Below are 26,752 nucleotides of genomic sequence, written 5' to 3' on the forward strand. Positions count from 1 at the left end.
ACAGACCCACGTCATTTGGTCGGCTTATGTCAATTCAATGTTAACTGAGAATGTGATCAGTCGACTGGGTTTGACGTAACGCGACCAAATTACTTAGGTCCCCCATCTGCCTAGGAATCAACTTCTCTGATAGTGCATACAAAATTTCATTAAAATCGGTTGAGCCGTTTTGGAGGACTTCACGCACAAACACTGGCACGAGAATTTTATACAGGGTGTAACAAAAATAAGTGATAATACTTTAGGGTGTGTACGTGTTCCTTGTAGAGAGTTCACTGTGAAAGTAGCAGCGCTGAAAGACCAAAAATTTTTTTCACTTTTGTATGGGGAAACTCGTGACGCTCGGGCCGTTGCCCATACAAAAGTGAAAATTTTTTTTCGTCTTTCAGCACTGCTACTTTCACAGTGAACTCTCTACAAGGAACACGTACACACCCTAAAGTATTATCACTTATTTTTGTTACACCCTGTATATTAGATAAAGATTTCAAATTTTTCTTTCAACTTTACAACGTGAAGTGACCGTAAGTCAATGTTCGCTTTTAACTCATCAATCCCCAAGCGACAGCCGGCTGCCACATAACAATTGAAAATTTATTGTGTCTGCGATACCCACGATAGAGGTGTTAAAAGTGCAGTACATTTTTTTGCGTCTTGGATTATTAACAACGCATTAAATCCATTCCAAATATGAAATAACAGTAAAGAAAAAAAACTATACAGAGCAATATTTTATTACATACAGTATTCACAGTAACAAAGTATACTGTAAGTCATGTTTAAGTCTTGAAATTTAATTGATAAGATATTTTTAAATGTCTTCCCATTCTCTTATCTTCTGAGTTTTGACTCGTTTGATCGTCTAGTAATGTAAGGTTAAGGAAATTAACTTAGAGTAAAAATATGATACTATTTTATGCTTGCACCGTTCTTTACGATAGGAAATAATGACACGTCAACAGAAGAAATAATAGTTGAATACTTGAATCGTTACTTCCTTTTTATTTTTAACAAAATTGAGTTGAACTTAGATAAAAGGTAATTACGGCCGGAGCTCGGGGACATTTAATTTACTGCCGTTTAGTCGTTATTTCTTATGTTCGGGCCACACTAACGAGAAATGCTGTTAATTATCGCGATAATGCTAAAACTTGTTATAGCATTATCGCCTTTAATTAGTGGCATCTAAAGGCGATAATGCTATAACATGATTTAGAATTAACGCGATAATTAACGGCGTTTCTCGTTAGTGTGGCCCGAGCATTATTGATTATATTATAAAGGTGCCGCGAGTCGCGACACTACTGGTTTTCATGTATTTTTATGAAATACCCTGCGCAGCTAGCGACACTTATTCATAGAAATACATAGGGTCTAAACACATTAGGCTGAATTACGCCGGCGTAAATTCCGCCGCGTTTAAATTGCATACAAAATACGGGCCGAATACGAGGGGTGACACACTATTACGTCGCGTTTTGTATGCGTTTGACATTTGCGGCGGAAATTACGCCGGCGTAATTCAGCCTAGTGTGTTTAAACACATAGAAACCAGTAGTGTCGCGACGACACGTCGTCTGCTGCAACTGCATGTAGCCGGCTTCCACCTTGTACCTTTAGTCTGTATCCAACAGTAATTACCGACATTAATAACAAAAAAGTGCCATTATAATAATATAAAAAATAGTATAATTTACTAATGCTTTAAATGACTTTAAAAATACTTGTATTAAAAAGGATATTGTTTGTCACGTTGATCCTCATGTGAGCGGTCTCGAAATGGTGATTTTTCCTAAAAAACAACATATTAAATCAATCGTAAATAATAACTACTAGCTATACTTAAACTGAAAATTTAAATCTAGTTTTATGTCTTATTAAAGATAATACATTGTTGAAGCAGCAGAGGTGCTTAAAACAATAAAAATATGTTAATATAAAAATCAAAGTATAAAAATATTGTATACAGTAGTATACAGATACTTATACATACTATGCGGAGTAGGATACTTTATTAGTAAGGGGGAAAAGCATACCCGTTTATGATATTTTTCATAGTGATGGTCTTCTTGAGAGCCATTTTGATGTCCACTTAATTTTGCTACGCCTGAAATTATTATTTTTTTTTGTTACTTAATTTTAATGTTTGATTAATGGTCTAAAGGTAAAACAGGGATAAATTTTGAACCAAAATAGCTATGATTTAGTCAAATTATAAACTTATGGATACCATTAAAAAAGTAAAAACGTACCTTTTTGTTCATCGCGACGCCTTTTCTGCTCTAGTAAAGCTGAATCATCTGCTCGTTCCTAAATATTAAGAATTACATTAATTTTCGTACAAAGATAAATGAATTGTTAAAACGCCATCTAGAAATAGCAACGTTTCGACAACTCTCGTGAAAAATTAAGTGTTGGTTTAAGCCGGGTCCAGACGAGTGTAACGTGTAATGTAATTCACCGTGTAATGTAACACGAATTCTACGTGTGGACGGCACTACGAGCATTACATGTAACGCTCGGGGTTTATCCATCGTTTTCGCGCGAGCACAAAGGCTCGTTTGGACAATTCGCTTTGAGTTCGTGTGCCGTCCACACTGTTGACGCTAAATTACACGTAATCTTACATTACACACATTACACTCGTCTGGACCCGGCTTTAGATTCCTCAAAGTGACTCGATAAGTCTGCAGTCTGCCCTTTTTTACCCTACTTTGAACATGAACTTTAAAGGTGCGCTTACACGAGGGCAATTATTGCTCGGCTCGGCTCACGAATGAACCGATATAGAGCAATTAGTGGAGCAATTTCAATAAATTGCGGCAATTATTTCGGCGATATTGCTTCTTATTGCTCCAGATATTTCACATTGAGCGAATGTCGCAGATATGAATTGTCGAATATACAATGAGCTTGGAAATTCTAGACAATTTTTGTATGTATCTCGTTCGCACTTGTTTGTTTTGCGGCTTGCCGTCTTGCTTACATTACATTAAACTTTTGTATAAATCTCCAGTTGCCAGAAATCGAAGGAAAGCAAGTTTTGTTGATGCAGAAATTGGTTCTCTCATGTTGGTCGTCTGTTTTGTAATGAAAATGGGCTAATTTTATTCAAAAGTAATTCAAAGTCTGTTCGTGACATTTTAGTAAAGTTTTTGAATAATATAATATCATCTAATTCTTTACACAATGAAAATTGCGGCCTCTTTGCCAAAAATGATCTCACCCTGATACGCCTATTCTTTTTCTTTCTTTTTTGTTTTTGATTAATAATAAAAAAGCGCTACAAGCCACCGCACCAACAATGTCGTCCATAGCGAGTGAATACTGAAATGCTCGTGTAGGACAGTATTGTCTAGTTGATGAAGTTGCGCCATAACGTTCAATATTGTATTGCGAAATTATTATTTTTTAATGAAATAAGGGGGCAAACGAGCAAACGGGTCACCTGATGGAAAGCAACTTCCGTCGCCCATGGACACTCGCAGCATCAGAAGAGCTGCAGGTGCGTTGCCGGCCTTTTAAGAGGGAATAGGTTAATAGGTAAGGGGAGGGTAGGGAAGGGAAGGGAATAGGGGAGGGTAGGGAAGGGAATAGGGTAGGGGATTGGGCCTCCGGTAAACTCACTCACTCGGCGAAACACAGCGCAAGCGCTGTTTCACGCCGGTTTTCTGTGAGGACGTGGTATTTCTCCGGTCGAGCCGGCCCATTCGTGCCGAAGCATGGCTCTCCCACGTCAGAATAGAAAAATATTGATGCTTGTTGCCGTTGCCGCAAATTGCTTGATATAGTTGACAAGTATTGACTGAAATTGAGCAATTTCAGTTGCCTGTATAAGCGCACCTTTAGGTTTATGGTCATAATTTTGACGTTTAACTTTTTTTAAATCCTATTAAAAGTTATAATAATTTCGACATTACAACTTTATAAAATATGGTGTTTTTTAAAGATCAAAGATGACAACTGTAATCATAACTCATGAGTTATGAAATCGACCCTCCAAGACTTAACAAAGGATATTTTTAATGTAACTTTATGACTTTTATGTAATGGTAATGGTTAGAACTTTATTTACGTTATGCTTTTAACTCATAAAAAGTTAAAGATAGTGGCGACAGACTTACCCGCTTGCGACTCATCTTACGTTCCTTACGTTCGTCGCCTCGAACTTTTGCCTTGCGTTTCTCTTTCTCTGGAGACCTCTCTTCTATATCTTTGCTACCCTGCTTACGTAGAAAAACAAATTAATAAATATTAAAAAATATATAAAAATATTAGGAGTACGTGATCTTATACAATTTTTATCGTAACATCAGTCAAAAAGTGAATCTAATTAACTCTGTCTAGATAATTTATGCCTCGGTTGACTCTAAGTATGTGCCATATTTAATGGCTGTTTAAAGAATATTTTAGAATGTCATCTCGTGATGAGATTTTACGCCACAACGCAGTAGGGGTTTGTGCTTCCTTATTAGCTTTACTAAGTTCCTACATGTTATAAATTTTTGATACCACAACATCAGGCTTCTTGTTACAATTTTGTAACCTTGTGTTCTGTTACATGATCTTGATCTTGCTTCAATTTGATCACCGACCCATTTCTTCTTTGATATACTCCGTCCACCGCACTTGCTTTGTGTGTGTTCTTCTTCTGTTTCTTCCACAAGATGTTTATAATGTTATAAGTTCATGCTTCAGCAAGATGGAGATATTGTGAGGACATATTGATTTTTTTAACTTCTTGATTTATTTAGTCACTGGTTACTTCTTTATTTCACTTATCACTGGAATTTTCTTTATTTAACTTCTTTCCGCTTCCGGCAGTATTTTTTTCTGTTTTATTTGATGGTTACTTAGTTTTAGGCTTGCTTCTGATCATTGTCTAGAATAATCTTAATTAAACAGGTAAAGTAGCCAGACATTAACAATACCTCGAGCAGCTCGATAAGAGTGGGCTGACTCTACTTACACATCACAATAATCATTGGGATTTCAGGGCATCAATTTTGAAGGTTTCTTAGACATAGCTTGAAGGTATGGACACCAAATACACACGGCTGGATCTTATCTCCAAATCTTCAAAGTGTGTCGTTTCTTCGTTAAAAATTATGTTTAATTTATTCATCAAAATCTTTCATATTACAAAATTTGTGTTTTTATATGTTTTATAGAAGTATTTATTATTAATACTTTTTTGAGCTCATTGTGGATTATTTTTTCTTCTTCTTGATATAACTTATCCAATCGGCGGGCAGTCGATTTATATTTACATTAGTTTTAGCTTATTCCTTGTGTATATGAGAGTTTCGTTTAATTTAAATGCTTATATTATTTCTTCTTTCTTCATTTTACAATTCCACTGATTAGGTTTAACAGTTCGCGACATTGTTCGATCACTTCGGGTGGCACTATTTACACTGTCGGTCGCGGGCGACGCTGGCAGGCGGCGCGGGGCGCGGCGGGCGCGGGGCGGGGCTCAGTCCGGCGCGAGCGCTCGGCGGGGCCGACTTACAATAACGATACTCACCTTGCCATTGCCGCTGTTTTCTACTTTACGACGTTTCACATCTGCAATAAAAATTGACATGTCGTTAATGACAATATCTGCATTGCATTTTGGTGGAACACCGTGAAATGTGTCTGCCAAAAACTTGTGACCTATTTGCATAAATTCTCGGGAATCCCATATTATGACGGAAGCTTTGATAGCAGCGCTTTGAGCCAAACTCGATCAAAAGCCTTTGCAATGTCCAAACTAACACCCAATGCCTCTCCTTTCCACACAATCACCTGAGCCCAACGATGAGTTTGGTACGCCTAGAGATAACCAGCCAAGCGACCCTTTTGGAACCCGTACTGTTTGAAATGATTGTCGCTTAGTAATGTTTGGCCGCCCAAGTATCGAAAGAGCTGATAATGGATTCCATTATCTTCAAGAAGGTTTTAGCAATTGGTCTGTAGTTGAAACGATTTGAGCGGTCACCTTTTTGAGGATCGGATGTAACACTAAGGCTGTCTTCTAAGAAGCCGGGACAATGCCAAAGGAGTGGGAGAAATGAAAACGACGCGTTATGACCGGAGCCAACTCTAAAGCAGACTTTTTCAATACAATAGGAAGGATTCCGTCAGACCCACTCGACTTTTGGATATCAAGAGCACGCAGGGCTATTTACATTGAGCGCTGATGTAACCTAATATCCGACATGATGCCCCTGCATCGTGGTATGGTCGGCGGTTTTTATCGCAATATTTGCAATAGCAAAGAGCTTACCCAGAAGATCGTCTTTGTATTTTGCGTCGTGGGCCAACGATCCATTTCCTACTTGTAGGGATGGTAGGATGGCTTTCAGAAATATCCTTCAATAGCTTAGACCAGAGACGAGAATTCACGGGTTCTCAAAGGAAGGCACTCGAGTCTCTCACCAATACTATTGACGTGCTGTTTCTTTGCCCGAGTGATCTCTCTCTTGAAGGATCTATAGGCAAGGTTATACTTCATTTTATATGTATGTGTCCTCGTATAGGCGCGAGAGAGGTCAATATTTGTCAACAACAACAAAAGGTCAAAAATATTTGTTTACTGAACCGTCAACAAGAAAATATAGGCTAACTAGACGTTCCACGCGGCCTCGTCCGCATAAATGAGAAATTTAACGGAAACCGTACATTTTCCCGCAAAAAATAGCCTTTGTTTCTTCACGTCATGGTCTACTCTACATCTGTGCCAAATAACTTAAAAATTTATCTAGTAGTTGGCGAGATAAGCGCCTTCAAATAATTTTCCTGGTATTTTCCACGTTTTCCTACGTTTCTTCACTTCTATTAGTCTTAGAGTGATAATTTATAGTCTATAGACTTCCTCGATAAATGAGCCATGTCACAAGTCACAACGAAAACATTTTTCAAATCGAACCAGTAGTTCCTGAGATTAGCGCATTCAAACAAACAAACTCTTCCACTTCATAATATTAATATAGATTTACATTTTATACCATGCACTAATAAGGTCGTATGACATAAATAATGAGTCTATCTTCTTAACACAAATATACGGGCTTTTATCTTTACAAACATGTAAAAGCAACAAAATATACAAGAATAAGCGTGTAAATGACCAGAGCATGGCTCAGGGGGAAAAAAATATACGTGAAATAACCATGCAACATTTCACTGCACTTGTTAAAATTTAATTTATGACACGAATAAACGTGCATTGATACAATAGTGTTAACGAGTCACATATAACACATATCACATATAACAACTAGAATAATAATTTAATATGGTTTTTCTTAAATATGTGGTAAACCGTCAATATTTGATTTTTAATAAGTATATGAGCTGAAATATATTTTTTTTACCTTTAATTTGATTATACATTATATTGGTTATTTATTATGTAGTCAAAGTTATGTGGTTCCAAACGTTTTTTTGGCTTCCTGAAAAGTTGTCTTTTTTCGATTGCACGTTTATTCGTTGGGGCCATCGATATATTTTACAAATCTTTCTAGGCTTATTTTTATTATTTATGTACAAATAAACTTACATATAACGAGCGCGATAAATAAAAGATATTAAATTACGAATAGAATGACGTCACATCCAATTCGGAAGTACCGCAAAAGCGTTTTCGTCAGTACAAATCCTATTTTCATAAAATCATATTTTCAAATCGACTTTATTTATCAATCATAAGCTTTTATTTGATGATAAGGGTGAAATACGGTTTCCTAGGCCAAGTTCTACTAGAAATATGTATTTGTTCAATGAAATTGAATATAGGTCAAGTAGCCTATAACGATTTTGATTTACACTTCACCGAATTACTACAAATAACATTTGTCGGCTTGTTAACCTCTATTTAAATATGCAATTAAATTCAGTTCATCACTCTTCGTTACTGTAGAAATTCCATAAAGTAAATAAAAAGTTACAAAATATGTTTAATACTAAATAATAGTGTCGTTACCGATATGATTCAACAAAATTTTATTATTTTAATTAACGCGAGAAAAAACCTGCGCAACGATGAAGTTACGAACAGGTGCCGCAAATTCAAAACTTATAATTAAGTACATCACAAATCATAATTCGCTTTCTTTTCAATACAAAGAAAGAATATTATTGGGCTTGTATGTGAAAAGAGCGCATTTAAGAGCTCGAAACCAGTGCCGTAAATGGCCTTTTTTGCGCCCTGTGCGAGCTTTTATATAACTGCACCTTTGTTTTTTAACCGACTTCCAAAAAGGAGGAGGTTATAATATTTTCGTCTGTAGATATTATTTTACTACATTGGGAAACATCTCTGGGGCCGGGGGCGCAGCGGGAACTTATCGGGAGCAATTCGAAAAATAAGGATCTCTCTGGTTTGGCCATTTTTGCGCCCCCCAGAGTCTACGCCCTGTGCCTGGGCACCGGTGGCACCGCCCTATTTACGGCACTGCTCGAAACATGCCTCAACGGGACCCTCTCTATTACTTCACTGAAGCATCTGAAGTAATCATGATTCATGGCTATAGGGGTGTTGACAGTAATCGAAATATAATACAAATTATTGTTTTTTTGAGACTTTGTATTATATGTAGAATTACCGAAAATGACATATTTTTACCCATTGACTTTATAATATAATATTTTTTATTTTATTTAATAAAAAGTAAATATTTAATCCGTAATATCACGTGATCGCAAACAGCCATCACAGAGTGTGACGTCACGATCTTCACAACATTGCGTGTGACAGTGACATTTCGATGTCAAACCCATACAAAGATTTTTGTTGTTTGGAGGACCGTGACGTCATAGCGACGCCATGATGAACTTTAGCCTTTTAGCGGGAAATTTTAAAACGATTTTTTAAAATTTAAATAAGAGTGTATTTATTTTTTATATAATATATTTTTAAGTGTAACAAATGTACATCTGTAAAATAAATATATTTCCTAAAAATAGTCTAAAGTCTGTTGAATACTTTGACAGTGTACATGCTCCATGGGGCGATTTAATGTGATAGTCTAATAAGTAATAAGTAATAAACTTACCGCGATCTAAATCATCAGACGCATGACGATGCTCGTGCGGAGGGGATACAGTTTCTAAGTAACGCTCTTCCTGAAAACGACACATTACATTGTACCGAATGTCATCAACAAATCAGTCTACTTACATTACTTGTATTTGAAGCATGTGATATAAATAATATTTATAAATATATTTTACATAAATAATATTTTACGTACTCTGTGCGATCTATCTCTCGGCGATCTGTCTTTGTTTCTATTTTCCTCTTTATTTCTCTCCTTAGCGGACCTATAACATTTTGTGACATTGAAGTTACCTATTTTAGTTTTTTTTTTCAATTACGAAATTGGTGTGATTATGACTAATTAATATGAGAAAAAAGTAAACACATATTAAAAACTTATAAGTAAAATCACTTACGATCTAGACTCTCGTTTGGTCTCCTTGTCACGTTCGGTATCATCTTTACGTCTTTCGCTTCTTAAATCTTTTTTATCCGCATCTTAAATATAATAAAAGTTAATTTAGTATTATATTTAAAATATATATAATTTTTAATTTCTGGATAAGTAGATTTAAATCAATGCTTCCAGAACGCCGTTACTACTGGTGCCTACCACCGGTTCGGGAAGTAACCCGGCGAGAAGAACCGAGAAGAACCGAAATATCAATAAATGATATAATAAGTACGCTAAAAAAGCTGAGAAAGGACAAAACGACTCCTGAAATACATTATAATATAAACGAAGACGACGACGAAACGACATAATGTTGTATAACTTTTTTATTATCAGTGAATAGGTATAAGGATATTAGATTTACCTAGTGGCTGCGGCGGTGACGCGGGGGTGTCCTCCTGTTTAGGAACTTCTGCCGTCACTTTCTGCTCAGGCGCTACCAAGTGCACAACCTAAAACGTTTGCAAAATTCAAAACTCTAAGTTCAAAAAAAAACTTTCGATTAAATAATATAATATCATCTGACCTGGGACTTGGGACTTAAAATGAATATAAACAACAACAAATAACAATATAAATACAGTGTTTTTGTTTAGGTGTAAATAAGATAACCTATTTACCTGATGGAAGTCGCTTTCTTTCATCATATGAGGAACTTTGTTCCTCAGTTGACCACTGTAACCCGTCGCGAGCACATACAGATCCTGTCTTTGCGTTTTCTCTTCCTCTTTGACCTAGCATACAAAAATAATTATAATTTATAGAAATTTAGATCATAACCATGTTAAAAGTAAAGTGTTTGTTTAAATGTTAAAAATATACAAAATCGCACCTTTTATTATAAAACTGAAACGCCACAACAATTTATTGAGAACGACGTAGAATACTATTTGTCACGAGCAAATGTACGATTACCGTGGGAAACTTTTAACGCGGTCGGAGCCGTGCTCAAATTCAAGTAAATAAATAGATAAATATCGCACCTTCTCGACTTTCCGCTCGATGATCTGCGCGAGTCGCGCGAGCACGGGGAAGTGCGGCAGGACGCGGATTAGCACGATGAGCGCGTTGCGGATCTGCACGTACTCGCCCGAGTCCAGGCACACCACCATCGCCTTCGTGATCTTGTAGTGCCACTTGTGACACACGTGCCTGCGGAGAACGCTTGAGTGAGCACAACTGATTTGCAGGCAGCGCACTAGTTTAACCGATTCAATGCGGCGCACGTTTTTGAAGACTTTCAGTCGTGGCGGCATACAATTTTCTCGTGACACGTGAGCCGTGTCATACGCCATAGAAGTAGATAACACGGTTACCGTGTCACCTGCCACGTTCAAAAAGGTTTATTGTTTTTCTTGGTTTTTACGTGTTTATTAACTTAATTTATTTAATTGAACCCAAACCATTGTTGTTAACGAAAGGCTACGTTGTTTTGAGTTGATTTCGAGTAGTTTTACCAAGTTTTAACCTGAAAATAGCAGTTAAACAATTTTTTTATTCAGGTGTTACAAACCTTTTGTAGGTTTGAAAGTTAGAAAAATGAGTATATTAAATAGATTCCGTTTCGATGAAAATTATACGTTCGTAGATAAAAAATGTATGAACAGAGAGCTTTGTGGCGGGGGTCCGGCGGGCGTACGGCTGGGCTAAAAAAGAAGACAGCCCCTACTTTTTTCAATTCACAGAATATTCAGAAACGAAGCCTATAGGCTTCTTTTATTGCGTGGAAATTTAAGACGGTTTTGTTCGGAGTAGAAACTTCTAAAGTGTAATTTGAGGGAGATACAATCGCTTTCTAAATGACACGGCTCACGTGTCATATGCCACACGTTGAAAACCCATAAGACGCGGCTGCCGTGTAATCCGCAATGAATGTACCTTTTAAAAATGGTTAACGTCCCCTACTTTTTTTCAATTCACAGAATATTCAGAGGCGAAGCCTATAGCCTTGTTCTACGTGGAAAATTAAGATGATTTTGTTCAGAGTAGAACCTTCTAAAGTGTAATTTGAGGGAGATACAAGCATTTTTCAAATGACACGGCTCACGTGTCATACGCCACAAGTTAAAAACATGTATGACACGGCTTCCGTGTCTTCCGCACTGAATCGGTTAATGTTGGAATTGGAATTGGAACTTCACTTGAAGTGAAGTGCGGGAGCGAGCCCCACGCTACCCGCACGTCACGCTTCACTCGCCTTCAGTGTAGAGCTAATTTGAATTAGGTCTATACTTCTGTATTATATACTATATGTGCTATCTGTATGTAACTTACAAAGGCCAAATTTCCCTACTAATAATTTCACAGCGAGCAGGACAAACTTTATAATCGATTCGAGATTTTATCTATCGTCAGCATAATCACCATCCTATCGCTAACTATTGCTGAACATAGGTCTCCCCCAAATTCAATCAACTATCGTTGTCATTATAGAATGGAACCTATTCTACTTATATAATGTATTGATGCCTTATCCGTAAAATCCGTATGGGTAAAATCTTAATTCTTTTACCAGTTGAAGACATACGATAATATACGTAGGAGCCACTGCGTACCTGTAATTCTCGTATCCGACGTGATCGTTGGCCTCTGTGAACTGGTTGGAGACGCGGTACTTGGTGACGAAGCCAGGGTAGTGGGCGCACTCAGCGTGGAAGGCGGCGCGGTCGCCGTGCCAACGCATCGCCGTCCGCAACACCCGGCACAGGAACTGACCGTACCGCGCCGCCTCGCCCTCCGTGCACGACATCACCGAGTACGTGATGTCACAGAACAGCTGCACGTACCGGGAAAATTATCCAAACTGAATCATAGCTTAAAAAACTGTGTGAGGTCGAGAGCAGTCAGGTGGCTCAATATCGAGCCGGTGGTGCACAGAGGTATTTTTACGGGTGGCTCGATATGGTGTCGGTGGGGTTCAAGAGGTTAATTCGAAACACTTTGTCAGATTATTCAACCAATCCAATCAATGGAAGCTGCTTACAACCTATCATCATCGCCGAGTACGTGATGTCGCAGAACTAACACTTTGTCAGACATCAAATGCATAATATTCAACAGATCAAATCACTGGAAGTTGCTTATAATATTTCATTAAATAGACAAATCCAGCAATTTCTTCTTTCCAGCAATGAGCAGGCTGATGTTGATGAACTATTGCTAAGAACACTCTCAATCATGACAACGTTTAAACAAAAAAAAAACTAGATCAAAATCGATCCACCAGTTTGTTTGGTACGATGCCACAGACATACACGTCAAACTTGAAACACCACCCCCCAACAGGGGGTTAAAAAATAAAACCTCACCCTGTCGTAGCATAGGAGCGTAGAGAAGTTGGGCGTTTTAAGCGCGTGGACGGTGTGCACGAATTCCGCGCAGTACAGCGCGTCGGGCGGCGTGAATACGCAGCGCGGGAACAGGCAGAGCTGCATGAGCCGAGTGACGGTCTCGTTCTTGGCGGACTTGGCGGCGCGCGCGGGGAACCAGCCCGAGCACTCGCGAGCCAGCCGCGCCCGAACGCGCGCCACGTGCGCCTCCTGACGACGACGCTCCTCCTGCAAACACAATACGTACCTACTCTCTAATCTAATATAAAAAAATCTCGTGTCATGGTGTGCGTAATTGAACTACTTTGAAACGGCTCGACCAATTTTCGTGAATCTTAGCGAGCATATCGGCTAGGGTTGAGAATCGGACAACATCTACTTTTTATATTGATAAGTGCATTTGTTGAATAAATAATAGCAAATTATTACAACTCAAGACTACGGCGACCATTGCTTGTGCGACTGGATAGCGATGGATGTTGCCATGGTGACATACTTATATAGTCACTTCAATAAAATAAATTGGGCGAAATACTTTATATGGCAAAACAATGTTTGCTGGAACAGCTAGTAACCTAATAATATAATACGTACTAATAAAATGTTGCATTTAAGCTAAACAAATACGCTACATCAGAGCCCATGTGGACGCTGTTGTCGATACTAGAAGTTAAAACAAATAACATAAATATTTTGATTTAAAAATTTAGGAATATTGAAAGTTTCCTTACCTGTAGTTTCTCAATGAGAGTATTGTATCTCTCCTGCTCCTTTTTCCCCTTTGAACCCTGGGAGGAATCCTTGGTAGCATTTGCAGCTGCAATTTTTAATCTGTCTATTTCTCTGTCATAGCTCTCCACTGGCACTTTAAGATCGTACATTGACAGAGACCTGAAATAGGTTTAACACATCTCATAATTGGGTATTTGAACAATTTTTTTGTGATAAATGGAAAGATCTATATAAGTTTTATAACAAAACACTTTTTTTATATATTTTTTCGCAATAAGTACTTAATTCAAAAGTTATTTTAAAATAAAAATACCGAAGACACGCCAACAGCAGGCAGAAGATACTAAATTACTTTTCAACAAAATTACATGTTTCTGACTTACCAAAAAGTCACATAAAACTCCGGCGAAATATCTTCCCAGACTCGGGCGGGTAACAACGGTGTTATGGAAGTAACGACCGGTTCTAAAGCGTCCTTGGACGCGGCACTATAACGCTCGATACTCTTTTCTAATGAATCGGATTTACTGTCCGATGATTTCTTCAACTCCTCGACTTTTGCTGCGATCTTCTGAGCCAACACTGGACGGTGGAGGAAGAATGCCACATCGGCATCCACGTGGTAGTCGCGGAGTAGTTCCTAGAAATACATTTTCATTACTTTCTTGAAATACTAGGTAACTCACACACACACTCACAAAATTATTTTTCCTCAAGTGTGATGCGTAATAATTGTAATGGTAAGGTGCAGGTTTTAGCTTTTTTATGTAAAGCTTTGTTTACTTTTTCCACAACTGTCCAGCTATCGCTTAGATTAACTAGGATAGTATGATTGATGATGAATGATAAAATATTAGCATTGTGTCAGCAGTCTGAGAAACAGACAAGGCGTTGCCAGAGTCACGGAGGTCTTGATGTTCCGTCTCCGTGTTGGAGTCCTACCGAGTTTTAGGGGGTAGGACGTGCGTCTACGATCATTTCTTCGGGCGCAGCGAATGCTAGAAGCGGCATTTCTCAGCGAAAAAAAGGGAAAAATGTACTATTAGAGAAGTTGATTTCTGGGTAGATGGGGGACCTACGTAGTTTGGTCGCGTTACGTCAAACCAGCCGACAGATCACAATTAACATGATCCAACCAAATGACGTTGGCCTGTCAACTGGCTAGGAAGTAGGAATCAATTCAAATTCAAATCCTCGAATGTACCTGGAGCGGCGGCAGGCGCGCGGCGTACTCGTCCGGCGCGTGCGAGGAGGCGAGGAAGGTGCCGAGCTGCACGAGCGCGTCCTGACAGTGGTCCGCCAGCCGACCCACCACCTTCAGCTGGGAACCCTCGCTGCTCTCCTCTGTATACTCTGAACACGCAAAAACACAAAATCACTCCATAGCATATCCTAATATAAATATTTAAACAATTTAGATGTTTCCGCAGAAATTCGTTTACCACGCAGGAACCGTAAATTTTCGCCATAAAAAATATGTCCTTTTCCTATTTTAAAGTATCTCCATACTAAATTTCATTTAAATTGGTTCAACGGTTTAAAACAACTTTCACATTTAAATTATTAGTAAGGAGACACATGGACCATGTTTTCCGTTACATCTGGAAAAGACATCTAATAAGAGAATTCCAAAACAATGTGTAGCATTTCCATTACGTAACTATTTTTATTAGTGAGGGTATTATTATTTCCTTATTAAATTAGAGGAGTAGCCTCAATTCCTCGAGGATCCGATTAAAAAAATAGAATTAACATTTGGATTATTAATTAAAACTTCTATACCTTTCCACACACAACAATGTCTTTGTTGAGCTGACAGTATACACAGAGCAATGTCCAAATTGGTTCCAACCACCGCTTCTTTCAATCGTGCAGATGAGCGTCTAGTGTTGCGTACTTGTGAGAAATATCCAGCCTACGAATAAAGATGTATAAATAAGAATACCATTCCAAATTGAATTAAAAATAAAAAATAACACTAATAATTACCTCCCCCTTGAGCAATTCCCCTCCAGCCATGGCGTCCAGTTGTTCTGGAGTCATTTCCTCAGTAGCTTCGATGCCCGCCATTTTTTGAACTATTTCTTTCAGAATGATCAAATCTTGACTGAAAAAAAAATCGGATTGAAAAATAAATTACGATAAAAAGCCTTTACTGCTTTTCCATATTTACAGTTGAATAAATTTATGGTTAGAAATAACACAATTAAAAATTTATTTTCATATACACTTCCTTAGAGCAGTCCACACGGTGTGTTATTTATTTTATTTATTTCATTATTTCATTTGTTGAGTCAGCGTTGCTTCGACGCAGCGCTGCCATTGCGTTGTTTTACATACAAATAACCAAGGTGTTCACACGGCGCGCTGCGTCGTCGCAACGCACACATGTGCGTCGCGACTTTGCTTCGTAATAACGCTGCGATGACGCAGCGCCCGTTTGACCGGCTATGCGTCGACGCAACGCTGTGGACTGGCTCTTACATACCAACCAAGAAAACGTACCTTTGCTGAGCTTTAAGTCGGTTGGCAACAAACTGGAGTAGCGCAGTTAGTTCAATGTTATGTTTCTTGAAGGCGGCGCCGGCAAAAGCGGCGAGGGCTTGCAGCGGGGCGGGCGCAGATGCGCGCCGCGCCACCAGTGCCTCCAACAAACAGCACCCGAGCACATCCAGTGACAGTGCAGTCAAGTACTTCAAAGACTCCACGACTGGGCCGATCAAATTGTCGTATGTCTGTATCTGTATACACAACACATTTGTAACATTCTATAATAGGCAAGCGCGCATTAAAAATTAAGAAAGCAGTGTGGCGTCAATTTCCATACAAAATATGTTTGGTCTCGCGTTGGGACCCGTCGTGATGACTGATGTTTATTGTTTATGAACATGTATGACTGAGCAAGTATATTCGTATATTCTATACTATTAGTGATTGCAAATTAAAAAATTACAATATAATTGCAGCACAGAACTACAGTCACTTTCATTTAACATTATAAACTTGAATGCGAAATATAATGCGGTAAATACATATTGGGCAACGCAACAGATGTTTTAGCACTCACTTGTAAAAGCATGTAGTCAAACAGGAACGACGGTGCGGCGTGCGACAGTTTTCCTATAAGTCGACCTTGTGGCTTGATATTTTCTTTCGACACTCGCTTCATTATGTGCTTAATTCTTTGCAATGAATTGCCGCGAACGCGAATCAAAGACGGTATTCTTTCGCCAGATTCATTCTTCCATCGAGAATACAGGCAGTACCTAAAAACATTAAGAATATTTTTTTGTGTTTCAATCGGTTGAATGAGTCTGATATAATATGTATCTGTCAGGAAATGTGCTTGACATACAAGGATAAAAATTATTAGATATGCAAAGAAAGTGTAAATTTATTTAGTAGTTGCTATTTTTACCTGCATTGATATGGGTATAATTTGAGCAGAGTATAAACTTCTTCTGCCATACAACAATTTCCTTCCATGAGTGTTAACGCCGGAAGTATTGCCGCATCAAGCACAGTCAGTGCCTCGTAGTTTAGAGGATCATCGGACCTTAACTTAGCAGTTCTCAAAATACGAATAATCTGAAAGAAAAAAAAAGCCTCTTTGTCGTGACTTACACACCGGCACTGGCACTAGCCTCAGTATCTAGAGACGCGGGAGCGTATCAAGCCAAGTTCAAGTGCCAAAACTGGCAAGCAGCCGTGTGAAATATTACACAAACCATTTGGAGCCACTTCTGACCCCCATCATATTTAACCTTAGTAAATATTCCCTTAGGGCCGGGATACATAAACACGACACGGCGTCGTGTCGTACCACAATGCGGCGTCGTTTCACGATGCGACGTCGCGTCGTGGGAATCTACGACGAGTATAGTAAAAAACTACGTGACGACATCGTAACGTGCCACGATACACGGCACGACGTCGTGTCGTAGAAACTCAAAAAATATACTCAAAAACAAGTAAAAACATTACAATATTGTAACTATAACATCTTTTTCTTTAGAGTAGATCTTTTTATTGGCAAGGTGCATAGTCCAATTAAGTGTGCCTTAAAACCTCACCTTATACATCAAAATAGGATCGTGGTGAAGGGCAGGCCCTAACAGTATAAGTGCTGGAATCACAGTTTCTTTCATATCTTCAAAGCTTTTACAAGCTTGGGGAGCAAGTGGGGAATTCAGCGGTGGCACAGGTGTACCTAAAATCTTTGGCGACACTCGACAATGTCTGTAACAATATATTAAAATGTTGTAGCATCATAATATTATGTATTGTGTTATGTAGCTCGTGAATCCTATTAGCTATGTCCACACTGTGAACTTTCATCTTCAAATTTCGTCATCAACTTTCATATTGGCGCATTCAATAATTCAGAGGGCATGCGTTTCGAGCATGCCTCACGTTCGCTGTTGACTGCGCTATAACGCATGCCCTTGACGAACAGAAAAAGGCACAGTGTGGACAAAGCTATTCGGTTCCTTTTTCCTTCCCTTTCTAATAATTTTATTTCAGTGACAATGAACTGATTACGATTGAACCACAAAATTTTGTCCAGAACCATAATATAATATTTGTCAAGCAAAACAGATAAACACTTTTGCATTTATAATAATATTGCATAAGTATGGTTATATTAGGTCCTTACATATGAAATTAGAGTTTTGTATGGGAGGAATATAAAGTCGATTTTTTTGTATAATATATTTGATTAATCAAAGTATGTACCATTGTTATTGGTGCATTTTTGCCATCTTATGGGTAGTTCGTTGATCCTTTTACTAAAAAAAACGGAGCGACGAGTCAATAAATTCTTTGAATGCGGTTTGGACTGCCACATCAGAGTTGAATTTTTTTTCTTGTAGGAAGTTATATAGCAGCTCCTCCAGTTTTGTGGATGTCTGTTGTGCAGTGTGTGGTCTAGCGTTGTCCCGAAGCAGCAGTGGCCTGGTCAATCAACCAGCCTTGGTTGTTTAGCGGCTAGTTCTTCCATCATGGTTTGTAGTTGCTGACAATAGATATCTACGGTAACCGTTTGGTCAGATTTTAGAAAGTTGAAGTGAACGACACCGGCACTAGTCCACCAAACACTCACAAGTAACTTTTTCTGAGTCAACTTTCGTTTAGGGCAGGATTTGGCTGATTCTCCAGGGGACAGCCATTGGGACGAATGCGTCCCATTATCGTAAAGGATCCATTTTTCATCATCAGATTAAAAATCCCTTCATTATTGTGTCGGTTGAGCAATGTAACGCAGCAATGGACGCGTGTTTTCTGGTTTGCTTCACTCAATTGATGATATTTTTTATCTTCCCAATTTGCTTCAAGTGGATTAAAGCAGTTTTATCACTTACACCGAAGCCTGCTGCTAACTTTGAAGTGGTTTGCAATGGATCTGCTTCCACAAAAGCCTTTAATTCTTCATTATTCATTTTGGTCTCGACTCGTCCACGGGGCTTGTTCTAAAGGTCGAAATTTCCAAAACGAAAACGTTGGAACCAAAACCGTACCATTAATATGTTACCGTAATAAAAATACGTACCGTATCAAGAAAAAAACAAATGAATGACTGTTTTGGAAAATCAAATGTACCAAATAAATGAATATAATATAAATTTGAATTTGGAATTCTTACCAAAGAGATATTTGAGATCAAAGTGGCCTGTACAACAAAACGCCAATTTAATATGTAAGGACCTAATATATTAACAATCTGATAAAAACAATATCACTTACTTTCTATAAAGTGGTTCAACCAAAGCATGCAACATCTTGCACAGTGCATTAGCGGGCCGGGCAGCCATTGTTGTGACAGGCATTCTAGCTGACAAATCTGCAAATTCCTTCCATGCTGTCACAGAGAGGAGAGCCTCACTAAGCACAAGTTTTTGGTTACTCCAGTATTCCTACAAAAGATAAAACCTAATGTTAGAAGGGCCCTTTTCACATGTATGAACTACCTAGACAGCTTTCACATGGCACGGCGACCGTGCCGTGACCGTGTGTCACCAGTGTTTACCCACTACAAACGCGGTTCTGGCGCGGTAGCCGTCTTTGCATAGTATGGACAAGTATAGACCTGTTCACATGACAAGACTCACGAATGCAACACAATACAATTCAATCACTAACATTACAGGGGTTTTCCGTAGCAAGAATGCCTAATGAAAACAGCCTCCTCAAACATTGTGTAAAAGTCTCCCTTTTCCTTCCTCATAGCATTATATGGATGGATCCAATATACAGGGTGCAATTAAACCTTCCTGCCAAAAAAATTCCAGGGCTTAGGTATCACTAGGAGAGTCCATTTAAAAAAAGAATTGGGTGTTATTTTTTTTTTTCAATGACATATTTTATCCTATTTAAAATCGTTGCAGAACGGTCACTCGCGGCGCGGGTGAATGAGAGGGGGTAACGCAGGGGGAGGCGCGCGCGCGGGGTCACGTGTCCATTAATTGTAGTGTTTTTTAGGATAACTTTCGGAAGCTATTTCTCAAAATTTTAGTACTAAGTGATCATAAAAGAAAAAATACGTGTATTTTTATTTTTAACATGAATCAATATATCAAAATTTGGCAGGAAGGTTTAATTGCACCCTGTATTCTCTCACATATGTAACAAAGACGACGCAAAAGTCGTTGATACAGTAGAAGTAAGACTATCTGCTTTTTGCGTTCCATCAATGGACATTACTGATTGCTGAATGAAAACTGCCACCGCCACCCGCCGCGTTGCTGGGTGACTGTGCTAAAACCGTGTACATGTGAAAGGGTTAGCACGGCACGGCGCCGGGCCGCTTAGATGAGAACCGTATGCATGTGAAAAGGGCTTTGGGGTTTCAAAATTATAGACAATAAAAAGGGTAGATGCTAGAAATCATTTTTTTCTGTATAGTTTGTTTATAAATAAAAAAATATATGACAGCAGATGAGAGAGAGAGAGCAAATCATAAAATGAGATTAAACAACTTGTAGATGAAACTCTACTTCTGAAATATTTTCCACAGCACTATATTAGAAACATAAACAAAAATGTTGATTTGGTCAAAATTCTTGTTTAGCCAATAAGTGACAGTAAAATAAGGCATACCCTTGGTGGATATGCTTTATAATTAAAATAAAGCAAGGGTGAAAATTATATAACTTTTTACAGTTATACCTGTGGGTCAGCTTTCTCTTCAATGAACTCTGTCGGTCCATTAGCTTGTGGTCCTTTGGTTGACACTATGTTTAGCTTACGTATGTACTCTTGTACTGCCTTCAATTCCTTGTCTGCTTCTTTAGCCATAATAGAATCATCAGGACGCAACTGTAGTAAAAAAAAGACAATTAAAGGTGTATACTATTATGTAATTCCATTTTCGTATATTGTATTGTATATATTAATAAAATGGTAATACTCACCCAGGGGTAAATATTATCTAAGGAAATGACTTTGTGTTGTAAAAGTAAAGCTATCACAGTCATAAGCGGTGGTGGCTCCTTATAATCTTCTAGAACTTCCATATTGCCAAGCTTAAAACCTAGCACTTCTGATATTACTTGAGGATCACCCATGTAACTGCTAACAAGTGGTATAAATAATTGATCTAAATGTGGTCTGGCTTCAAATGATTCCAATATAATGTCGAGGACTCTATTAGGATCCAAATTGAAACAACCTGAAAATGAAATATTATTTAATCTTATATCTTTAAACAAGCAATTCTTGTATATATATAATTGGAATCTCGGAATTGGCTCCAACGATTTTCATGAAATTTAGTATATAGGGGGTTTCGGGGGCGATAAATCGATCTAGCTAGAAATAATTTTTAGAAAATGTCATTTTATTCGTGTTTTAACGAATACCGAGCAAAGCTCGGTCAAATAGCTAGTAAATAATTAAATGCAAATGTTTGCATTTAATACTCATTTAAAAAAGCTAAAGCCATTTAATTTAGTACAGTGATACTTTTTACCTCGAGGAAAGATTGCTTAAGTAGGTATGTAAAAGATTACTGTTAAAAAATATAAATTTACAAAAGTATATGACGTAACACGTCATATACTTTTGTATCCCTATTAAGGGATAATACGAATCTAACATTACTACACAAGAAAGGAGACAAACATGACATAGGAAATTATAGGCCAATCAGCCTCATGTCGAATACCTATAAAATCTTTGCTAAGATCCTACTAAACAGAATGGAAAGGACATTAGACGAGCAGCAAACAATCGAACAAGCTGGATTTCGTAAGGGCTACTCAGTCCTCGATCACATCCACGTGGTCCGCCAAATTCTAGAAAAGTTCAGTGAATATCAACTTACCTATTATATTGCTTTTGTTGATTATAGTAAAGCTTTTGATTCCATATCACAATCAAGCTTATGGAATTCACTAGATAGCCAAGGAGTCCAACAAAAATATATCCATATATTAAAAAAAAATTACAACAATAGTACGGCCAGAATCCAACTAGAAAAGGCGAGCAAACCATTTAGCATTCGCAGAGGCGTAAGACAAGGGGACCCCCTGTCGCCAAAGCTATTCGCAGCAGTGCTGGAGACAGTGTTCAGGCATCTGGACTGGGACAAATTGGGTATAAACATAGACGGTGCAAAACTTACCCATCTAAGATTTGCAGACGACATCGCGCTCTTCGCCAAAACTCCACAAGAAATAAATAAAATGATACAGGAATTATCAAAAGAAAGCGAGAAAGTCGTGCTAAAATTAAACCCTGAGAAAACAAAATTAATCACAAGCAGTGAGAAATATCCCTTACAGATACAGAATACACAAATAGAATATACTGATGAATATACTTATCTAGGACAACTGATAACACCTATCGAACCCATACGCAAAGAAGTAGACAGGAGAATAACCAACGGATGGAAAAGATACTGGAGCCTGAAGGAGGTAATGAAAGACAAAACCCTACATACAAAAACAAAAAGCAAAATATTCAACTCCTGTATTCTGTCTGTGCTCACATACGGCTGTCAAACCTGGCCTTTAACACAGAAGACAATTTCAAAACTCAGAACATGCCAACGAGCAATGGAAAGAAAGATAAGATAAGATAAGATAAATATTCTTTATTGTGCATACATATTATAACAATTTAAAATAAAAGACATTTTTAAAACACAGGTAACACACAATGGCAGCCTTATTACTAATTAGTAATTTCTTCCAGGCAACCACAGGTAGAGGAAACATAATTTTAAGATATAAGTATGGTAAATGTGCCATTAACAAAAATGTATTACATAATATATCAAATGTAACATGATGCTTCAAAATAAATATAATAAAAATATAGATATATAATTATAAAATAAATACACAGCTACATACATACATACATAAATACATACATACATAATTAATCTAAAATACTTACATACATACGGACATACATAATTTATAACAAAGTATGGAACATTATTTTTTATGTAATTGTAATATTTTAGCGATAGAAAAAAAAAAGTTATTATAATTGTATCTATAGTCGTAAGGAAATTTAAGTTGAGCTATTATCATTATTAGCGATAGCAAGTAAGTGTTGCTTGACCAAGATCTTAAAGCGACTCAACGTTTTCGTCATTTTTATGTCTCTAGGGAAAGCATTCCAGAGTTTGATTCCAGTAATAGTGAAGGAGGAACCATAGAATTTGGTGTTATGTACAGGCATTTCTAAGAGCAAGTTAGACACTGACCGTAAGTCCTTGACATCTGCCCGTCGAAATAGAAAAACATTTTTCAAATAAGAAGGTAAATACGGGTCGTGTATAATGGAATATACAAGAGATAGTACGCGAGCATCCCGTCGAATACGTATAGGCAGCCATCTCAGCTTTGCACGGAATTCGGAGACGTGGTCGTATTTTCGAAGGCCGAATATGAATCTTATAGCAAGATTTTGCAGTCGCTCGAGCTTGCTAAGCTGGTCCTCCGTCAGATCAACAAAACAAGCGTCCGCATAATCAAGCGTAGATAGGAACAGTAATTCAGCAATCTTAATTTTTGTGGGGATGGGAAGTAGGTAACGCAGGCGAGATAGAGAGTGCCAGGTTGCGTGTATTTTTCTACTGATCTCTTTAATGTGTTGTGAAAAGAAGCCTTCTAGGAAAAAAAAATTAGACAAACTTAACAGTTATGTTATCAGGAAAAGAACGAAAGTAACAGATATAACAAACAAAATCAGAAGGCTAAAATGGAAGTGGGCTGGCCACATGATTAGACAAAAAGATAGATGGAGCAACATGGTATCTCTTTGGTATCCCAGAGATGGACAAAGGAAAAGGGGCAGGACCCAAAAGCGATGGGATGATGATATCCGACAAGTAGCTGGAGTGACATGGCATAGAGTAGCACAGAACAGACAAGAATGGAAAAGATTGGAGGAGGCCTTTGCCGACTGGCAAACTGATCTGCAGAGATCAAGCAAATTACAAATATTAGATACCTAGGATAGTTAGTAATAAATATAATTTTGTTATTTAGGATGAGTAATAGTATGTTATGATATGATATAAATTATATCATAACATATTGCTATCTAAGTTAGCACCACTTTAAACCGTAATATTTTGTTGGCATGTTTTAGTATTTAGTGTTTAGAAACTTTAAAGTGTTTTAAGTAAGCAGATCTGAATAAAGGTTTTTATTATTATTATTATTACCTATTAAGGATTGAATTATTTCTAACATCGTTGACCAGTCGGCATCCTCTGATATCTCCTGATTCAGTTCAACTATCAGCTTGGCGTAACCTTCACTTTCTTCTCTAAACAAGTTAAACTTACGTTGTTTGTAGCTGAAAAGTAAAAATATACATGTTATAGAATTAACTAGACAATTTCATAATAAATAATACTTTTATGGTATTGTAGCTTCAGGTCAAAATGTTGTGATTATAACCTGAAGCTGTTAATAATTTGAGCCAAAGGTGCCTAGAACCCAAACATATTACTTATTACATTACATAATTGAAGACGTGAGTGGAAGAATCAAACAAGTAACATTTCGTAACATACGGACAATAACTCATTTTTTCCCTAATTATTTTAATAAAACTTGTAAGTTATCTACTACATAACCTAGCTAATATATCTGGCTACACATATAATCCATATTTTTTTACATTTCAAATAATTTTTCCGGCCCTAAAGCCTCTATTTCTCTATTTAAGCAAAAAAACGGGAAATTTTTTCATGTTACTTACCTTATTCTTCCACTCACGTCTTGAATTATTAGACCTCATTTAATAAGAAAGTTAATGGAATTATTTTAAATAAAATCATAGATACTTACTAAAGCTTTGTTTTGATTTTGATAAACTTAGTGTAAAAAGATTTGTTTTTGAGAGTACCAACATCTTGCAATGTATCAATCTCTAAACGCTCTTTTAACAATTTATCAGATATGAATGATTCCAAATCTCTCACTATATGGCAGAACTGGGCCCTTTCTTCGCTTTGCACTTCAATTGATGTTTCAGCATCGAGTATACAAACAACATCCAAAAGTATAGATGGTATATCCGCATGTAATGCCTGTAAGTTTATTATGTTTTATTTTTTGAAGCTACACTGTTCTATTTTCATGTTAATTTTTACACTTACGACTATTTCTCGTAGTACAGTTATAATAGAATCCTTTTTTAATAGTCCCCGAACACAACAAAGGAGTAAATCATATATACTTTCTGATATACCAGACAATTTGGCTGACTTAGAAAATAAAGGACTCTTCGCTTCATCCTTGACGTATAGGGTTATTGTTTTTATACTGAAATCAATGAAAAAAAGAAGTTAAAAATAAATAGACATTCATATTATTAGCAATATTTTGCACAGTTATTATTGTGAGTTAAATAATAGTAGGTATTGTTGATAAAATTTGATTTAATCAACATGTGGTTATTGATGTAGGTATACCAGATAAAATTAATACAGTTAATCTTACAATTGATCTTTTCCAGATTTATCCCATGTTTTACAATATTCTGAAACAAACTTGTTAAAAGAACCCATAATTACAGGGTTTTTGTGGAATTTCACAATAATATCGCAAACGAAACATACGCCGCGGCGGCCATGTCAACCACAGAATACAAATTACTCACAGATTACTAGAAATTACTCACGGAGAAGAACATCAACTTAGTACAAAAATTCACGAATCTTTCGACGCCATCTATTGGTCGCCTCCATTCAACTTCATGAACCCGCGAATTTTGAATGTATGTCAATTTATAGGGTTCTCGTTAAGATTTTACTATTTAATTAGGTTTAGTTTTAGACTAGCAAGAAACTCTGGGCAAATTAAGTTTCTTACTAATATGAAACTAAGTTAACAATAAAAACAACATATAAAATATAAGTCATTTATTTTCAAATATAAAATACCTATTCTTACACATTTTCGTTAATATTTTGTTCTTATTTCTTATTATGTACCTGTAGACTTAAAATTATGAATATGCTTCTAAAGTTTAACAGTGATAGATAATAGATAATAGACTTAGAGTATACATTAGCAAGCTATAGAGCGCGCGCATCGCACGTTCCCCGTTGTGCCGATCGTAAGCAGAAGTTCTATAGATACTCAAACGTATAACGCAAGTCTAGTGATGTTCCATGCGCCATCGTTTGACGCTTATAGGAAAATATGATCACACTCGTGCTTACAGTAACGTATAACGCAAGTCTAGTGATGTTCCATGCGCCATCGTTTGACGCTTATAGGAAAATATGTTCACACTCGTGCTTACAGTTCATACCTTGTTAGAAGCACTCTATAGCTTGCTATAATGTATACTCTATGATAATAGATCAGTATTCAGTGTTGCCAAGTGCCAACAGGTCGGGACCTGGGCTTGTACCACGAAACCGTTTTGAGACTCAAACAATCGAATGAGAATTTCGCATCCTACTCTTAAGTTATAACAAACGTGAAAATTGAAATGACGTTGTTAGAGCAGGACGCGGCATTCTCGTCCAATTGTTTGAGTCTCAAAACGGTTTCGTAGTGGGCCTACAGCTGATGTCGCCCATTTTAATAGCTTGAGTTATCACTCCAAAACTCCATCGAAAGTTTCAGTAAAGCGTCTACCACTTTACTGAATCGACCGACTTGACTTCTTGACTGTATTGACTTTATACTTAGACATTGACTAGACTTTAGGCCTGAGTCCTGACCATAA

General features: G+C 37.4%; 1 protein-coding gene across 2 annotated transcripts; it reads right to left on the reverse strand.

The window, feature by feature from the left end:
- Positions 1-718: 718 nt before the first annotated feature.
- LOC121729116 (THO complex subunit 2) lies at positions 719-25,645 on the reverse strand. 2 transcript variants are annotated; one of them, XM_042117503.1, is made up of 30 exons: positions 25,513-25,645; positions 25,170-25,335; positions 24,859-25,100; positions 24,228-24,361; positions 20,953-21,209; positions 20,708-20,857; positions 19,286-19,455; positions 17,614-17,779; positions 16,959-17,128; positions 16,608-16,806; positions 16,046-16,281; positions 15,530-15,647; positions 15,323-15,455; positions 14,745-14,893; positions 13,924-14,180; positions 13,540-13,699; positions 12,788-13,036; positions 12,035-12,255; positions 10,463-10,631; positions 10,100-10,213; positions 9,844-9,931; positions 9,442-9,523; positions 9,240-9,309; positions 9,042-9,111; positions 5,528-5,568; positions 4,125-4,223; positions 2,253-2,310; positions 2,037-2,107; positions 1,743-1,792; positions 719-862 (listed from the first exon to the last, which is right to left on the reverse strand). In XM_042117503.1, exons 1-30 carry the CDS (start codon positions 25,578-25,580, stop codon positions 832-834), a joined length of 4,188 nt encoding a protein of 1,395 aa, XP_041973437.1. In that variant the 5' UTR covers positions 25,581-25,645; the 3' UTR covers positions 719-831. The 2 variants fall into 2 exon arrangements, with proteins under 2 accessions (XP_041973437.1, XP_041973436.1); XM_042117502.1 differs by having other exon boundaries at positions 719-865.
- Between the last annotated feature and the right edge of the window lie 1,107 nt (positions 25,646-26,752).

Source organism: Aricia agestis, chromosome 7 (genome assembly GCF_905147365.1).
Source record: "Aricia agestis chromosome 7, ilAriAges1.1, whole genome shotgun sequence".
Taxonomy (NCBI): Eukaryota; Metazoa; Arthropoda; class Insecta; order Lepidoptera; family Lycaenidae; genus Aricia; species Aricia agestis.

What these genes read in the sequence shown, in the direction of transcription:
- LOC121729116 (XM_042117502.1), bottom strand. Translation starts at nt 25,580, where the DNA reads ATGGGTTCTTTTAACAAGTTTGTTTCAGAATATTGTAAAACATGGGAT. An exon ending in GTCGGATACGAGAATTACAG is followed by an intron (nt 10,632 to 12,034) that starts GTACGCAGTGGC and finishes CGTTCTCCGCAG; the next exon opens with GCACGTGTGTCACAAGTGGC. An exon ending in TCGAGCGGAAAGTCGAGAAG is followed by an intron (nt 10,214 to 10,462) that starts GTGCGATATTTA and finishes TTTGTATGCTAG; the next exon opens with GTCAAAGAGGAAGAGAAAAC.